The sequence below is a fragment of the Podarcis bocagei genome (assembly GCF_964188305.1).
Source record: "Podarcis bocagei genome assembly, chromosome: 7".
Classification (NCBI taxonomy): Eukaryota; Metazoa; Chordata; class Lepidosauria; order Squamata; family Lacertidae; genus Podarcis; species Podarcis bocagei.
The window spans coordinates 30677266-30695615 of NC_138132.1; the positions used below are offsets into that span (position 1 = coordinate 30677266).

Sequence of the window (18350 nt, forward strand, 5' to 3'; positions counted from 1 at the left end):
GGTTTTCTCTGTTGTGCAGCATTAAAACTCTCATGTCCACTCGCACAAGAGCCGTTGCACTGGTGAATGATACAGCCCTATATTTTAGCACTTGGAAGTGTTCATTTGAAATAAGTGACAGGATAGGACTGTGGTGGTGTTCTGCAGGATGCTAATGTGCTGCAGTGCCAAGAGTGTGCAAGGGTGGGGCTACAGCAACATGGAATCCCCTTTTCACATTAATAATAATAATAATAATAATAATAATAATAATAATAATAATAATAATTTATTATTTATACCCCGCCCATCTGGCTGGGCCTCCCCAGCCACTCTGGGCGGCTTCCATAAAAACCCAAAATACAATAAAATATCACACGTTAAAAACTTCCCTGAACAGGGCTGCCTTAAGATGTCTCCTGAATGTCAGGTAGTTGTTTATCGCTTTGACATCTGCTGGAAGGGCGTTCCACAGGGCGGGCGCCACTACCGAGAAGGCCCTCTGCCTGGTTCCCTGTAGCTTTGCTTCTTGCAATGAGGGAACCGCCAGAAGGCCCTCGGCGCTGGACCTCAGCGTCCAGGCAGAATGATGGGGGTGGAGACGCTCCTTCAGGTATACTGGACCGAGGCCGTTTAGGGCTTTAAAGGTCAGCACCAACACTTTGAATTGTGCTCGGAAACGTACTGGGAGCCAATGCATTAATAATTAAAAAACATTAATAAGAACTGTATTCTCAGGAACACAGTCAATATCCTTGATAGACAAAAACATTTGCTGTTCAGTTTAATTTTTATAGAAATGTGATGCAGAAAGTTAATTGGGCATTTGAACTGATGTTTCATTCTCCCTAGGGTACCAGCCGTCCCTCACATTATCATGTATTGTGGGATGATAACTGTTTTACTGCAGACGAACTTCAGCTGCTAACTTACCAGCTCTGCCACACCTATGTGCGCTGCACACGATCCGTGTCTATACCTGCACCAGCGTATTATGCTCACCTGGTGGCATTCAGAGCAAGATATCACCTTGTAGACAAAGAACATGACAGGTAAGAGTAGCGTTGCCAGATGACTTGGCTTCTCCGACCTCTGGGCTAGTTGCCAGAATTTTTTATTTTAAAGTATGGCATTTGATCTCATTGCAGACTTGTTCCAAACTTGATTTTTTTTTTTTAGTAAAGGTCAACAGCATCATTTTCACATGTTTAAACAGTATAGTCGACACATGTGCACTAGGGTGCCTGGTTGTTTAGCTCAGTCCTAGCACATTGTTTCATGCTGCTGCATATGAAACCACTGAGTATAGTCAGAGTTAGCTTACAAGAATGATCCATTAACTTCACTTTTTTGTGCAACCCTGATTGGATTTTGAGAGGTAAGTAGGGGTGTGTGCATGCTCCATGGAGACCACATGCATAATTAGACCCCTTTGGGCATTGCCCTGTCTCTCCCACCTCAACTAGCAAACCATCAAATGTGCATGATTAAATGTGTACAGAGTTCTACAGAAATGGCAGCAGGCAAGCCAGTTAGTGATGAAGTCCATTGAGGTAAAGTCGTCATGATTGCCAATCTGTCCTTTATAAATCTAGCACTGTTATAAATATGACTCAGAGTTCCTGCAGTGTTCCCATACAGCTCATTCATTCATTCATTCATTCTAGAAGGTTGCCCTGTGGGTGTGGTGGGGAACCGTGGATTCCCATAGATGGTTACCCACAACCTCAATCTTTTATTAGGTGCAATTGGGTGCACAAATTATTTGCAACAGTCCATTGTGCTTTAAGTATGTGTTTGTGAGAAAAGATAGCACATTGTTCATGCTAACCACTACATCACACATTTGATTGTACATGTTGCAGGGCAGTTTCTTCAAGCTTTCCCATGATGTCTATGGATAGCCATTTTAAATGAGTGTGTGAATTTGCCCATAGAAGTGTTTGGAACATGTGTTCCACTGACTTGTTCTATACTAATAATTGGTGGTGGGGACCATGCATCTAGTACTAAAGTCAATCCATGTGCTGCATTAGTGTAATGTATTGTTTTTGAGAACTGAAAAGAACACGGAATACAGCTTTCTTAAAGCTCTTTTCCTGGTTGATGTTCAGAAGCAAAGGAATTAGCACAAGGCTGTACTAATGGCTGCTCAGTGCAGAAATTAGAATTGTTTTTTACAGCTTAGTTGCTTAAAAATATAAGAAGGGAGCGTGACTTTTGCTTCTTGGGCCCAAAGGTGTTTGCTAATTCTTCTCTCTTTTCCCCGCTATTGCAGTGCTGAAGGAAGCCATGTTTCAGGACAGAGCAATGGGAGAGATCCCCAAGCCCTTGCGAAGGCTGTACAGATTCACCAAGACACCTTACGCACCATGTACTTTGCTTAGCTATAAAAAAAATATCAGTGAGACCGGAGCCTATTCACGAAAGGAAGAACTGCAGAATTTAGCCACATACAGTGTATGTTTAAAGAAGGGTCAGTTCATTGGGGAGGGGGATACCTCTGCCACTGCTGAAACTGATCCTATGGGAGGGGGCACGGGCCTTATCCTTGTTTTGACACAAGGAAGATTGTTTACTTCACCGAGAACACGGCACTTATTATGCAATATGAAACCAGCCAACTGCTTTTGAAGCAGCCTCCAATGGGAAGTGCTGCCGTCATCGTTGTTGTCTTTTCCTTTGTGTGTGTTTTTTCTTGTAGTTAACCCTTTTTTATGCCTTTACCTCAAGTTGCTCAGCAGCACAACTCTTTCTGCAAAAAAGAACCAATTATTACGGTATTAAAACTTACAGGAGCAATCAAAAAGGTGATTGTTGGGGTGGGCAAGTGAAGTGAAGTAGAGAATGTGCAAAAATGTTTTTATCATTTGGGTACCCCTACGAGGGTAGCCGGTGGCTTCCCCTCAATGGCTGTCAGCACTTGAATGTGACCATAGCAAGTGTGTTTGTATGTTTGAGTGAGCAGCTCCACAGCGTATGTTGTGGGAAAGGCTGTGTGTATAGTGCATTTGCAGATCCATTGATCCCAGTGTGGTTTAGCCAACTGCTGCCTTTTGTGTCTGTCTTCATTGCTTGGAGTTGCTCAACTCAAGTCTGTTTCTGTACCATAACTAAGTTAACCATATACGTTGATGCTGGCAGTAGCAATACAACCTGATGAGATTAATGAAGCTGCTGCTTTTTCCTTGTCCAGAAGTTTCAGCTAATTTTACATCTTGTGTGCCATGTGTATACCTTCTGAGCTTCTTGTGACAGCAGATCTCCTCCCCTGTTTTGCCAGGGTGATGTGTAATATCCATTCAAGTACAGACACTAAGTTGAGGTCTCTCTTTTTTAAAAATGAAAATATATATATTAGTTGACTCGCTGCCTCTCACTTTAATGTGATTGCATATATATATATATCTATATATACGTGTACTTTGAGGTTTAGCTTCCTTTTTTCTTTTATATTTATTAGAGTAATAATAATGCTTTAATTTAAGTCAGTGTATTGGCGACATCAGTTTTAATGTTTAGAAACATAACTATTTTGTTTTAGAGAACTGACAATGTTTTTGCTATCTTTTAGTGCAATAAGCCTTTGCAAAGGAGAAAAATCTGTCCATTTTTGCTGTGCACAAACAGCAGCATTTTGCACCACTAATAGTGGGAGAATGGACATGTTTGTGCACTTAAAAGGACAAAGTTAGCCTTAATTTTGAAAGGAAAGTCTTGTAATAGGGAGGATTCCCATTTTTAATGCATAAAAAGGCAAACCCTTTCATGCTGCTAGCAGACTACAAGCTTTAATACTGTCTAGTAATGCAGGATTTTTGCTCTGCTGCACCCTGGGGTTGGAGGGCATGGTTTTTCCCAGCACAGAAGAAATTCATGTTTTTAGATCTGTCCAGGTGACATTGAGCAAAAGTCTAAAAGGGGGCATGAAGATTTTTTAAAAGCAGTTTTTGATCATGTAGACTTTCCTTTTGAAACTGAGTGCTTCATTTCATTTTACAAATAAAGCTACCAGAGGGCTGGGATACACTTAAGTGAGATCACTGAAATGTGAATCAGATGAATGGGCCTCTTTTCATTCCACTTTGAAGCTGAAGCAAAGTATTTTTCAAGATGATGAAGATGAGCATTGAACTCAGTAGCAGGGATTCAGGGGCGTTTTGCACTTTGTAAACACATGAACTGCATTTGTGACTGCTTTTTTTGCACTGGTTTTATAGTATATATGCATAGATATATACTGCAGATGGTTCATATGGGCATTGCTAGTAACCCAGGCCTGCTGAAACAAACAAACAAACAAACCATTCTCCACATGAAAACCATTTCACTGGTTGAAGCATCTTTCTTATATTGTTCTGTCTTCAAAGTGACCCACTATATTTGCCAATTTACTGTATTTTCAGCTGAAAAATCTGAGCCCATTTTGCTCCAACAGGCCTGAACCTTTCCTATTTCTTCTCTCCCCACCCCACCCCCACCAGAAAACTTAAGTACTGTGTTTTATATGCTTTCTTGTGCAGGCATATGCTGCTGTTCATGGTGTCTCAAAATGCTTTACTGCACTTGTGATCTAGTGAAGTTTACTCCCAGTTTCAGCAAAATGGTACAATGCACACTTAACCTCTTGGGGGCAAGAATCAAAGTGCACTTGAAATAATTGTGATGGGGAGCAGCTTGCCTTAGGGGGTTGGGAAGAGGTGTGCACTAAGATGAAAGGGGAAACTGCTAGAACCAAAAGAGTTCTTAATGAATTGAATTGCAAGTGGCTGTTTTCATGCTTCAACTTCTGGAAGTTTCCTAGCTGAGGATACTTCATGCACTGTACTTATGCTTGAATTCCTAGCATGAAATGACTGCGGGGAGTTCAATACCAGCCTGCTTAGGCCCCATGATGTGGCCAATGGACTCAGACTTCACCTCCTTTGTCCTTCTCCCCCCTGCCTAAAGAGAACATACACCACTTGTTGTCAGGGTAGCCTAGTAAACCTCCCTGGAGCTTGAGGTCAAGTTTAACGGTTCTAATATGGGTGAATCACAACAAATCTTCACTAATATTAATGTTAAGTTTTTTCTCTTCCAAGGATTGTCACTTTAAAAGGTTCCAGTGGGAATTCTTACTCAGTGTTTCACAATTGCGGTTTTAAAAGTGAGTTGTGGAACATTGGGACCTCTGCCCCCCCCTTTTTAAAGACCTTTTAGCTGTTTATACCAAGATGCACTATAATATTTATTTCCTGACCTGTCCCTAGAATGGTGGCTCTAAAGCCTCCTTTGCTGCAGCCATCACGCTCATCCTTCCAAAGTGAAAATGATTTAGAGCCCAACAGAGAAGCACCTTTAAAAGACTTGTACACAGTGCTAGTGTGATTGATTTTCATGTGGAGAGGAGATGGTAACTTAAAAACAAACCGGAATATATTTTAATTTTGAAACTGTCTGTCAAGTGCCGATAAAATTTGTAATACACTGGCCTGGTTCACACCTAACTGCTAAGCCATGGTTTGATTAACAAACCACAAGTTAACCACCGGTTGTCTCATAGATGATCAACAAACCATAACTTGTTTCTTCAAAGTTGCTTTGGGTTTTCCAGCTGCTCTTGGTTTGTGCCTATGTAGCTTGGTGAGAGGGTGGAGTGGCCAAATAAATGTTTAAGGAAGGGTGAAGGGTTTGGGTATAACAACAAGCCATAGTTAAAACAAACGAAGGTTTGTAAGCCAACAAAAAAAATCATGACTTCAGGTTGTGGTTAGGCACTAAACAAACTGTAGTTGGGTTGATGGCAGGGTTTGGAGGCTCAAACAACAAACTATGGGTTAATAAACAATGACTTAGTATTATCTGCGAGCCAGGCCAATATCAATGTACTGGCATTGAAGGCCACCTGTACTACAGTACTGTAGCTGCTATATTTATTTAAATGGAGGTGGGCAATTACTGCACTAAGGAAATGGGCAGGTGAACAGGAATCCAATCTAAGAAGTAGTATTCTGATTTTTGTTGTTTCAAAAGCAATTTTAACAGTGTGATATAACAAAGGGTGCTGTCTTAACCAAGATTATAAAATAGCCAGATATTCTTCCTTTGTTTTGAAAGACTTAAGATATATTTTGATGTTTGCAGTGGATGGGTGGAGGTGGGGATGGGAGGAAATAAACGGTACCTCATCTGTGGTGGCAGTTTCCAGTATATTTTTCACAAGATTATATGGAGTTTTATTTTTGTACATGCTCTCTGTTTTTGTTTTCTAAAAAAGCTTTCTTGAATTTTAATGTGCTTTCATGAAAATTTCTGCCTGTACAGCCGAGACAGCTGTCTGTTCAGCCTATATAGGTACAAAAGTGTAGGTTTAATAGTTTTTTGCACCCAGCTTGGCCTTGTTCTTCATTCAGTATGCGTATTCCTGCCTAGAATGGTTGCTGTAACTCCCCCCACCCCGGTTGTCTTATTTCTCACTTGTACTTGCAAGAGCCACTGTCCTCTCTCCATCACCACTCCATACCTGAGAGTTGCTTGGTGCTGAGTTCTGTCCACCATGAAAACACAGTGCATTGTTCTCCATATGTTTTGAACTACAACTTTCATCAGCTTCAGGCTGAATAAAGCTGAGCTAACAGAATGTGCCCCTCTGTAGGTAAGGACTTCTCTTTTGTGCCATTGGGCTTGCTCTCTGTCAGGTACAATTCCCATTAATTTCAGCAAGTCGGTAGTGCTAGGGCTGGATTTTCAAAGGCAGAATTGATGACTTTTGGGCAACCCTAGTAGTACAAAGCATTAGAGTCCTACTGGCCAAGCTTCATCATCTAAGCAACAGCTGCTAAGAGGGGCATTATTAAAAGACATCAGACCGAAAGGTTCATTCTGTGGGGTCTTTCACACACACGTGTGTGTGAGACTATGTTAGAACGTAAAGATCTCAGGAGTGTTAGATGAAAAATGTTAAAAATAATGGCAAGGGTGCTTCCCAAAGCCGTCCTTTGGGATATTTTTGCAAGACTGAAAGTCTATCTGCTTGTAGATATCCTTTGACTCTGTGTGTTCCCCTATGCAAATTATTGTGACTTATTAACCACCCATGTAACCTTCCTGTTGTATAGCTTTTCTGCTAGCTGTTTTTGATGATGGCAACACCCTGAATCTGTCAGATTTTCCCACTTGGTAGGTAAGTGATTCATTGAATGGATTTTTAGTGCTATGAACTGATAGAACAATTACCTTTTCAACTGGAAGAGTTTGTGTGTCTGCAAAGTGGGAGCAGGACATATCTTTTTAATCAACTTCCACTTCCCATCCTTTTCACTTGAGGGCAGTTTGTCCATGCATATTGAGCTTGTGGTGAATGGAACCTCAAGCATTGTCTGGCATATAGAAAATGGCTATCATGGGTTAAACACCAGGCAGAGCTTTCACTATTGCCTCAAGCACAGCAACGTCTATTAAGGCATGCTCAGCTTCAAGTTATCCTGTGATGTACTTGACCCTTATGTTTTTTGGAAAGCTAAACAACTCCTGGGGAATTTGCAGGTCTGCTAATACCTGCTTGTTAATTATCATATTTACAAATGCTTGGATTTCACTATGATGAGAGACAAAGCTGTTAGATGCCAGACCCTCCTTTATGACTTGCCAGTTTATTCTCTGTAACCTTGACTTTGCTGTTAAAGAGGTTATGACTAAGTAACCACTGGGGGAAAACCCTGGAGTGGGAACTGGAGAACAGTTTGAAAAATTAAACTGAAGGATTGACTCTGCAGGAGGTAAAATATTGACAGACGAGAATCATGTCTAGCATCTTTCAGTCCTATTTCCATATTAAAATTGTGTCTGAATTACCTCTGGCAGGTATGTAACTATAAAGACCTATTTAAAAATGAAGTAGCTCTGCCATCTGAAACTTGGAGGGTTTTATTCATTCAAAGCAAGACAGTCCTCAAAGTGCCTTTTTAGAAGATGGTGCTGTAGATTTTTCTTTCTTTCTGAAGTTGTATATTGCTGGGTGATGGGGGGATAGAAGCATTTAGTGAAAACACGCCAAGTTCTTGATGATATCACTTGTAGTGTTGAGTACTATGTAGTACCCCACCCCAAAATAATCAGGACCAAGATAAGAGTGGACCATACTATATTTGGGGAAAGTAATGGTACTGATAACTTGATTAAAATCCACTGTGTGGATCTAAGATACTTTAGGGTTTTTAGGGCAAGTAGCCCAGGACACTTGTAAGCACTAAATGTTTACTCAGAGGCCACAAACTATGAAATTGTGGTAAGCAGCATGTGCCCCTGAAGCTATAGGTGTATCTTTAAAGTTGTTAAAATTCTGAAAATCCCAGCTTTAACTGTAGACCTTTTGTAAAATGCAGGACCCTAGTCCTCATGGTTGCAATGGCAAGTGTTGATGACAAAAATTTGCAGCATGGCCTTTTGGTGCTGAGCAAGTCTGCTGCCCCGAAATAAATAAATAAAAAACTTTTTTAAAAGAAAAATGCTGTACAGCCAGTCTTGTCTTTAAGCTTTTTATCAGTCAGGAAAAAAACTAATAAACACTGCACCTCTGTAGCAGCAAAAATGCTGTAAAAGTAATAATAACAAAAGTTGTAGTGATTACACTGTAAAACTACTTGCACACACCTGCAAAAAAATCCAGCTATGGTCTTAATGGTACCAATAGAATATCTTTCAAGGAAGATTTGTGTCCCTTTGTGGTTAGATTATTGGTCACCTCTGTAGTTTATGTGCCATCATCTCTTTTTCCTGACTATTGGCTGCCATTTTTATGGAAGAGTTTATCAGGGCTTTGTCTTTACAATAATGTTCTTGCTATAACTTTGCAATCCAGGGTTTCAGGGGAACTGCAAGGGCAAAGGATAATCTCATCCAAACCTACTTTCATATCCGTCTTTGGCATCCTGGAACTCTCAGTGCAATGCTGGGTTGTAGAGGAGGCCAGTTGTTCATTTGAACAATAGTCTAATGCTTTGGCACAAAAAGAAAAAATGTTATTTGGATTAGGCAACAGCCTATTTTCATTTATTATGAGGCAGGCTATCGGAAAGAGTAAGAGTTGTGGCCTGCACATACATCCTGCCTGCCTGATGCTCACACCATGCTTCTCCATGGTACATGGCCATAATGCTGACTGCCTATACTTAAGGATGAATGATCCCTTCTCAACCACTCTCTCCAGAGGTGTGGAAGCTTTTGTGACTCCCAAGTGATGGCTGCCTTAATTCACACATGCATTGCCCATTAATCTTTGCATATAAGTTTATATAGTTCCCTCTTGAATAACCTTATCCAAAGACAGTGTATTAAATTGTTCAGTATGCACTGCAGCATCTGTGCTAATAGTAATTTAACTAACTTTTTTTTAAAAGAATGAATTATATAATCCGAAATCAGTTGCTCTGTTGTTTTTGACCCAGTGGCCAATCCTAGCTGATAGCTTAATAGCACATATGGTATGGTTCTAGTTTAAATGTGCACAAGGGTTCTTGACTATTAGTTATTCCAAAAGCGTTGAGCAAAATACTGAATACACAGCAGTGGGAAAGTTAAGGGTGGATACTGAAGTACATACCTTTTTTTGTAAATGATAAGAATGACTTGCTATTAGAATAGGCTGCCTCCAAAGATATGGTGGTATTGGCTTTAACTGTACTAGCTTTCTAGAGGTGCAAATGCTACTCCAGTAGCAAAACTCTCTAATTACAACCCAGTCAACTTTTAATCTATTAATTGTTCAAGTTCAGCCAATCAATTAATTGATCAATTAAATTTGCATATGGATAAAACCAATATTTCTGAAAAAGCATTTTTTTATTTGATGCACACATGTCATAACATGCATAATCTTAAAATGCATTATTCCTGTGTGAAAAAGGAAAGTGATTCTTTTCAGATTATGCTCACCCTCTGCAATTTTTATAAGCACTTTTATTAAAATTTTAATGTATATATACGTGTGTGTGTGTGTGTGTGTGTGTATCTTTTGCCCAAGTGTCCTCGGGAACATTTTCCATCCCTACTATGAATGTTCCATAAGAGAAAAAATTAGGTGAATTGTCACAGGTTGCAATCCTATATGTGCTTACCCGGGAGTAAACCCCATTGCACTATTTGGTGCTTACTTCTCAGTAGACATGCATTGGACTGTGCTGTGAAAGTACCATAGAGGTGCCTCTGACTTTGCCATGTATGAAAACAGACTAGATGTTGTCCCATTTCAAGTGGTCTCTGGCAGAATTTGTTTACAGATACTTCCAGAACTTTTTCTAATACTTTTATTATTTTTAATGTTAAATCATAGAAATAATTTCAAAACCTAATGCACTTTCAACTGTAGGGAATGGGGGGGGGGAGAGAATGGAGCAAGCTCTGAATGCAATACTTTTGTTGGGACCGACCCCAAAGTCTAAAAAAAGTGACACATTTTTATTTTATTATTAATTAACACCTTAATTATTAATAATTAATACCTTTATTGAACTGTGGACTTCAGAGGGTTGCTATTGTTTTTTAGATGGACCAACATAGCTTCCTATGCTTTTTAAATTAGAGGAGTTGCTTCTTCCTGGTGACTTATATCTGATTTTGCAGGCTCTCCTTTAGTGGGAAATCTACTTGGTGTTTGGTTTATTATGCGTGTCTAGCGGGGGTGGGGGGGTGGGGAAGCATATGTGTGCCTCACTCTTAAGATGGGGTCTCATTCATCCTCCATCTAGAGCACTGATCAGGTCCGCACATGCTTAACTTCAGTAGTAGCTGTACCATTAGTTGTGTGGAGACCATTTGCTAGGCCTGACCTTACTAGGTGTCGCATGTCTTGTTCTCTCTTTTTTTAAAATTTATTTGCAGCTTCGAGAGAGGAAAACGCTCATCATTTCCTACCCACTCCAAGCTCTCTAGACAAGTGTGGCATGCTTCTATAATCATGCCCTCAGGATGTTTAAGTGCAATATCCGTCATCCCTGACAGTAGCCGTGCTGACGAAGACTGATGGGAGGGCACATCTGGAGGGCACCATGTTGGCTACCCCATTTATAGGTTCTTTTGTAAAAATGTGTTTATGTCTATATTATATACACATATAAACATAGATGTACACTCTATAAACCAGGCCAACATGGTGCCTTACCATGTGTGTGCGTGCACACATGCACATCCTGTGTCTTTTCCAATGTGCATTGATGATGCAATGCAAGTGCAACGTTGAGGGGAGAGGCACAGGCTAGCTGGGCTGGTCAGATGCAGCAGATTTGAACATGACCTGTTGCCGAAACCATACGGCAGAGTTTTGCAGAGCTGGCACTGAAGCCTGACAGGAAGGTTCGGCTCCTGACCTGGTATCTTTTCTTCTGTTACCAGAAGTGTGCTGGACTCAGAGGTGCTCTTTGGGAGCTGAGCCCTACTTTCCCAAGATAGTTTTGGGGACTAAATCTTTTCAAAGTATGCTGCAAAACATTAAATAACTTTCCCAGTTTACTAGTACTCGGTCCACAATTTGTTTCTCAAAAGAGCCAATCAAAAGCTAATGGAGAGCGTTATGCCAATCCTTGATTTGGAACAGATGATGCTCTTAAGAAAAAGCTTAAAGCCCTCTTGGTCTCAGACTGGGAAGTTGACAGGAGAAAAACCATAGAATCCTCCCTATGGTGGCAAAATCCTTGTCTTGCTTTCCATTCTGTGCTTTGAACAGTGCACCTGTTTCTTGCTTCGTTCCTCCCTGCACTCCACAGCATAGACTAGGAAGCACTTCAGACAAGCAAGAAACTGGTGCCTTTGTAATTGCATTATCCCCAAGCCGCTTTCCTGCTTAGAATTCAGTGGCTTTGGACTTTGGTGTGAGGCGTTAAGTAATTTATCTCAGTTTACCTATACCTAGTCCACAATGTTGCTTTTTAAAATAGCTGCCCATTAATTTTTTGGGTATCTGTTTAAGTGACTTTAAAGTTACTGCTGTCCATTACCTAAGAATTCATGTAGTCATGGTAGTCACCTGAACTGATCTAATCTGTCTTCTCTCTTTCATGTTGCTCATTTTTACTGATTCCTTTGTTTATGGTCCCTTTGTGCTTGCTGTGCACTCGGCTTGATGGTAGTCTTTTTTTGAGGTGGATTATGAGGACTTGTAAGAATGTTGTGGTGAATATAGTGGAGCAGGGTGATGAAGGAGAGCTGTTGTAGAGTCAGAAAACTTTGGTTGCAGGAAAGGAGCAGCGGCTGAGAAGAATAGATGGATATTCCATGGGCACACGGAGTCATACTAGTGGAAATGTTCAGATGGATTGTACAGCAAAATTCAGGCACAGAAAACTTGCTTGGCAGGAGCAGATTGAGGCCCACTTACAGTAGTTTAGATTCTACTTCCATCAAATGCCCCAGGGAAACTCACAAGCAGGACATGAATATGGCCTTCCTCTATTATATCTCTAGCATCCTGGTCCTCCAGACTTAAGCACTGAGGCCAAGAGGCTTGCTGAATGTCAGGTTTGAGCAGGAGCAACATAAATATTTTACTTACTCACTCACTGTATTAACTGTGTCTAGTCATATCTGTTTGTCTACATTTAAGGAATGAGCTTTTTGTTCAGAAAAGTTTCAGGCTGTACTCTCTGAAATGCAGGCAGCAGAAGGCAAGACTATTCCACTTTTAATCATGAGCACTATTGACAGTTCCTCCTCCTCCTCCTCCTCCTCCTCCCAGAAGCAGTGTGTCTTTGAGGGGTGGGTGAGTTCAGACCTATTCAATATCTCATTTTAGGAGAAGCAAATCTCCAACTTTTTTGATGGAACTTCTTGAAGCCTGTGATATGATAGGTTTTTCATTTTTAAAGTAGCAAAAAAGTGTCATTAGAAGGGACTCTGATGTAGCATGGACATTTCTCCATGGAATGTTCTCTGTATTGGAGAATGTTGTTTCTCAAAATACAGTTTCATAAAATAAGCAACACAATGAATGATTACAATGCTAGTTTCAAAGTGTAACTAAGTTTTTGTTTCAGGTGATTATCCCTAGGAACATTGATTGTGTTAATGATTTTTCCCCCTCCTGATTAAAATTGTTTAGTTTTACTACTTTTGAATATTGGGAAAATGTGTTTATAGAATACATAAAATTAATGTGGCATACTTTTGTGTACACATGCCAGATATGCTAAATTAGATCACAATTTAAGTCACTGAAACAAAAATCGCAAAAATGTTTTGAATCAAAGTTTATGAAAGACCATTGTTAAGGGATTTCAGTACATGCTAAAGTAGAATATTTCTAGTAAAATGTTTTTCTAGCTTTGACTTTAGGGTCATTTTTTCTGACTATTGGCTCTCTTAGAGACTGTATTTTGTTCTCAGCTCAGCTTTGACTTGATCTAGGAGTTTGGACTCCAGGTTGGATATGGCTTGCTTGAGTATGAATTTATTTGCACATGTGGAATCATTAAGTTACCTGTGGGGAGTGGCTGTTGTGTTTTAAACAGCAAGCTGCCATTTTGCCAGACCTGAGAGGTATGTATTAGCAACCATTCTCACAAGTCAATTATCCCCAACACACATTGAAAATTAAAATGGATTCTGAAATTATGTTTTATTGCACAGTAGTGATCAGGCAAGTTTTCTGAGGTTGTCCCCGCAGACCATGTTAAAAAATGACTTGTGGCCTAGATGATTGCTCTTCCAGTTTGTCCACACTAAGGGGCAGGGGTTGATGAGGTTTCGGTTCTGCATGCTTGGCACAGATGATCCATTGCGACAGGAAGAAGGCAGCTTGCAGTGACATGTAGGTTGATCACAGGGCTCTTTGATGCATGACTGCTAACTGTATGGGTACCTTCTGTCCAAGAGAATTGTATGTATACAAGCACACGGGTGTCTATTTGGCCACATCCACACACAGTGAGAACCTGTTGCCAATCGCTGCATCCTTTCCACATGCATCTGCACATGGACCTATGCATGTTGGTCTCGTGTTACAGGGGACAGGTGGTATATGCAAGGTATTCCTGAATGGAAGCTATATCCATGAGAGAAATGACCCTTCAAGCAGTTTCCTTAATAAGGCAGAGTTTAAACTGTGTAACAGTATAGTATTAACTTTGTGTGTGTGTAGTTAGGGGGACAAATGTAAGCTCCATCCTCAAGACATTCCGTTCACTGTGGGTCCATCAGGTGCTTGGGGCTGCACTGAGCAATTGGTCTGCTATAAGAAATACATAGCATGGCAGATTGGAGGTGCCCTTTTGCCTTTGTGTGGGGCATTGTGTTGGTGATCTCAACACTTTTCTGTGTGCCATTGCAGGGACACATTTCTTAAGAATCCAGCTGTAGGCCAGCTATAGTTTCACATTCTCCTAGGAACATGTTGGTGCTGCACTTCAGCTTAAGGCCCTTGGTTGTAAATTTCTGATGACTTCTTGCTTTGTGGGGCACTGCCGTTTTGCTTTCTGAGAGAAGCATAGGATGAGTTTGAAATCTCTGGGTGTTCTTGTAGGTTCTCCCCCGCCCCCTTTAACAAAAGTATGCTGAAGTCAAGCAAGTTTGTTGCACCTGAACTATTGTAGTTAGCCTTCCTGCAGGTGGACAGATGGATGGCAAGTGCATTGGTAAAAGCCTTCACAATTTTTACTTATTAAACCACCTTGACCGTGTGTGCCTCTTTGTATTGCAAATGTGAGCTGCAACTATTTGGGGATAGGGTGGGAGGGTTGGTTTATATAAAATATAGATAAATATATATATACATATATATATATAACAAATCTGTATTTCAGTATGTTTTTAGAAACTTAACTCTTTAACCCAGAAGCAGCGTGTCCACTGCTCCCTTCACTCCTTACCCCCGCCAAGTTTACTGCCCTTGCCAAAAGTTTAGCTATCTTTGCATTTTCTTCCAGTTTGGTTAAATATCAGCCTGTCATCTTCTACAATTTTCAACTTTGTTACATATCCATCAGCTTTGTGAGACTTGGGTTGGCTCTTAACACACTTCGTTGGAAGAGGATGGCTCTTGTAAGCCTATCTTAACTACTTAAGGACCAAGCGTTCTTGAATTGGCACACAAGTCCTTGTTGCTTTTAGTGGCATAAATTTCTTCCCACCCCACAACTGTCTTGACTTCCAGGGTGGAGGTTAGTGTATCCACTGTCAGGGGCAGGAAGCCTCTGGATACCCGCTGCTGTGAATCATGAGTGCTGTTGCACTCTGTTCCTTCATACAGGCTTCCCACAAGTATCTGGTTGACCACTGTAAGATGCTGGGCAAGATGGGCCTTGGGCGTGATCCAGCAGGGGTCTTGCGTTCTCATAGGTCTCAATCTTTTAATGCCACAGAAGCAGATATTCTGAGGGACTTCACAAACCTAGTCTGCCAAACCTTTTGTCAGTGTGATTTTGTGTGCGTGTGTGTGTTTTCTAAATTTTCTCTGACAATTTTTCCAGCTAAGGGAGAAGAGGAAAAAAGGAGAATGATATACTTAAAAAACAACAACCTGGACTGACATTTGCATAGAAAAAACAATGTTTGCCATAAATAAAATGGCCTTGGCACATGGTTAGTGGCATGCATGCCACTTAGGGTATAAGCAGGAGGGAGTTTGTGGCACATGTGGACAGCAGTCCAGGTTGGCTGAGACAGTTGGACTTGCACTCCTTGCTGCCTCTCTAGCCAGCACTGCGATGCTGTGTGCTCCTCTGTTCAATAGACTAGTCCAGCCTTCCCTAACCTGGTGCCTTGCAGATGTTTTGGAATATGACTTCCATCAGCCCCAGCCATCCCCACTGTGCTGGCTGGGGCTGATAGGAGTCATAGTTCAGAACAGCTGGAGGATACCAGATTGTGGAAGACTGGTCTAGAGGAAAACAACATCCAGGCACTGTAGGGGGGGTGGGGGTGGGAGAGGGAGTGGGGAAGTTGGTTCCACGTACGTACTCAGACTTTGATTTACGGCACACTTGCCAAATAGGTTGGACACCACTGATTCCTAGCGTAACCTGATGTGTTATGTTGTATCAAATCATGGTAGTGCCTCTGAAATTCTGTCCCCATGTCTTGAATATCCAGTTAGGTTATGAATTCACCTTAAAATACTTTGAGGGTACAGATAAAGACTGGACAAGCAGGGTTTGTTTTTGTTTTCTCCCAGACTTGTTGCTAGTTATATCTTTTGGGGTCAATCCATTGTGTTACAAAACACATTGTCATATCTGTCAGTTGAAGTTACACTTTTCTGTTCTTGTCTAATGTTCTGTCGCTTACAAGTATGTAACCATACATAATTCAGTCATGGAACTCCTGAGCCAAATCTGTCCCCAAAGTTGTTTTTCTGTGACAGATTCCACTCCTTTTTATGTTTTGTTTTGTTTTGGTCCACTTTCTCTATACTGGAAGGACTCTATGTTGTGGGTTGTTTTTTTTAAGTAAAACAATTACTTAGCATTGCTTTGCTTCAGTTTGAAGTGTAACTTTCACTAATAACTGCAATAAATACGCTTTTGCTCCAGAATTCAAGTTTGTGTCCAGACTTTGGTTATGGTGATTGTCAGGGACGGGAAGCAATAAGAAATTTTAATGTCTAAGGTTTTACTTCATAGTTTCAGTTTCATCATTTACACCTAGTTGCACCAACCAAATTCTGGAAAACTGCTTCGTTAAAGAAAGAAATAAAAAAATTATAAGCTCTTACGATGGCATTACACACAGCCATTAGTGAATGTGAAGGAAATGCTCTTGCTGTGTTCCATCACCTAACTGGAGGGAAGTTCCATGCTTTCACAAGATCTGTATTCTTTTGGAGGAAGAATGCTAGAAACCTGTGTTGTCATATTATACATCTTCAGTCAAGGTAGTGTAAGGCCGCAGAAGCAAGCACACAGATCAGTGCACCTGCACCTTCTGCCAACTAGCCCCATAAAAGCTTAAGGGTGCATCTCCTGGCCAGATTCAAAAGTGCTCCCTTTCCAGGTTTCTTGGCCTCACAACTCACAAGCCACTTCACAGCCTTCTCCTACACTGCAGGAATGTGCATCAGGATACCCTGCTTTGATCACCCATTGATTAGCATGTGTTATTAGTAGCCCAGCCACTTTGAAGCTAAAACTGAATTGCAGGACATCAGTGACCTATAATAATCATCAAGGTATTTTTGCTCTGCAGAACCCCAAATGACATGTTGCATTCAATCACAGATGGGAGTGGGTGAGAAGACAGACTGCCTCCAGACTGTTACTATTATGTAGGCTGTTTGCATGGTTCAACCAATAACTGATCCTTCCTCATGGGGAACAAAGGAAGCAGGCTTCTGGTAGGTAAGACTAATTATAGTCACCTTTTCTTCAAAAAGGAACACAAAGCAACTTATAAAGCCTAAAGACAGATATGATACAAGAATTAAAATATCCTAAAATACAACATGCATATAAGGGCAAATCCAGCTTGCCCCCACCCTGCTAAAAATATGCAAAGAAACTCCAAAGGCCTAGGTGAATAACAGTGTATTTGCCTGGTGCCAAAAGACAGAGATGGCACCAGACATGCCTCCCTGGAGAAAGCATTCCACAACCAGGGAGCCACCACTGAGAAGACCCATGTTTCTGTTACCACCCTCAACCTCTCCATTGGAGGAGCACACAGAGAAGACCCTCAGATGAAAAACATAGAGTGGGGAGAGGCATACCATTTGGTTCTGAGCTGCAGTTTGAATTGGGCCAAGAAACTCATTGGTATCCAGTGTAGTTGGAGCAGGACTGGTCTTGGCTAGTTCAGTACTATCTGCTCTGTCAGTGGCTCGCCAGAGGTTTGTCCCCATTACCTGTTACTCCTTTACCTAGCGATACTGGAGACTGAACTTAGGACCTGCATGCAAGCATGTCCTCTAGCGTGGAACTATGTGTTCCCCTTCAAACGCAGAACCACCATTGATACTGGAATATTGCACACTTTTGAATGCCCAGCTCACACATGATGTATCAGCCACACTACCTTGAGGCAAAATGGGAAGTGCCATCCTGCCCTGCCGCTACTGCTGCTCCTGCCACTGCCAACACGGCCTACTCTGTCGCCACAGCATATCCGTTACTGATGGAAAAGCACTGTTGCTATCAGTGCCAATTTGAGGTAAGATCACATCAATTCTGGGCAAGTTCTCATCCAAAATGGACACTATCTTGCCTGTTAACTTGGTGGAGGCAGCAGGGCAGGCAGGGTGCCTACAGGGGTGTCACCAGGAGTGTGTGTGTGTTCTGCCTTCTGAAGCTGTGGTCTTGCCCTGTCTAATGGCTGGGCCAGCTCTGAGTCTCAGTGTAAAAGGCATTTGTGACTCTTGAGGCTCTGGCAGCTCCCTGCAATGTTGGGCTGGATATCTGTACCAATACTGA

The 18350-nt window shown here is 41.3% G+C and overlaps 1 protein-coding gene across 2 annotated transcripts in view; it reads left to right on the plus strand.

Moving 5' to 3' along the window:
• The window catches only part of LOC308590221 (protein argonaute-3), a 63083-nt gene extending 46603 nt beyond the window's left edge, over positions 1 to 16480 (plus strand). For both annotated transcript variants that reach the window (XM_081200022.1, XM_081200021.1), the window contains exons 18-19: positions 832 to 1031; positions 2258 to 16480. In XM_081200022.1, the coding sequence (XP_081056148.1) occupies positions 832 to 1031; positions 2258 to 2366 (309 nt within the window). In that variant the 3' untranslated portion in view covers positions 2367 to 16480. The remainder of the gene's footprint in view (positions 1 to 831; positions 1032 to 2257) is intronic.
• The last annotated feature ends 1870 nt before the right edge of the window (positions 16481 to 18350 follow it).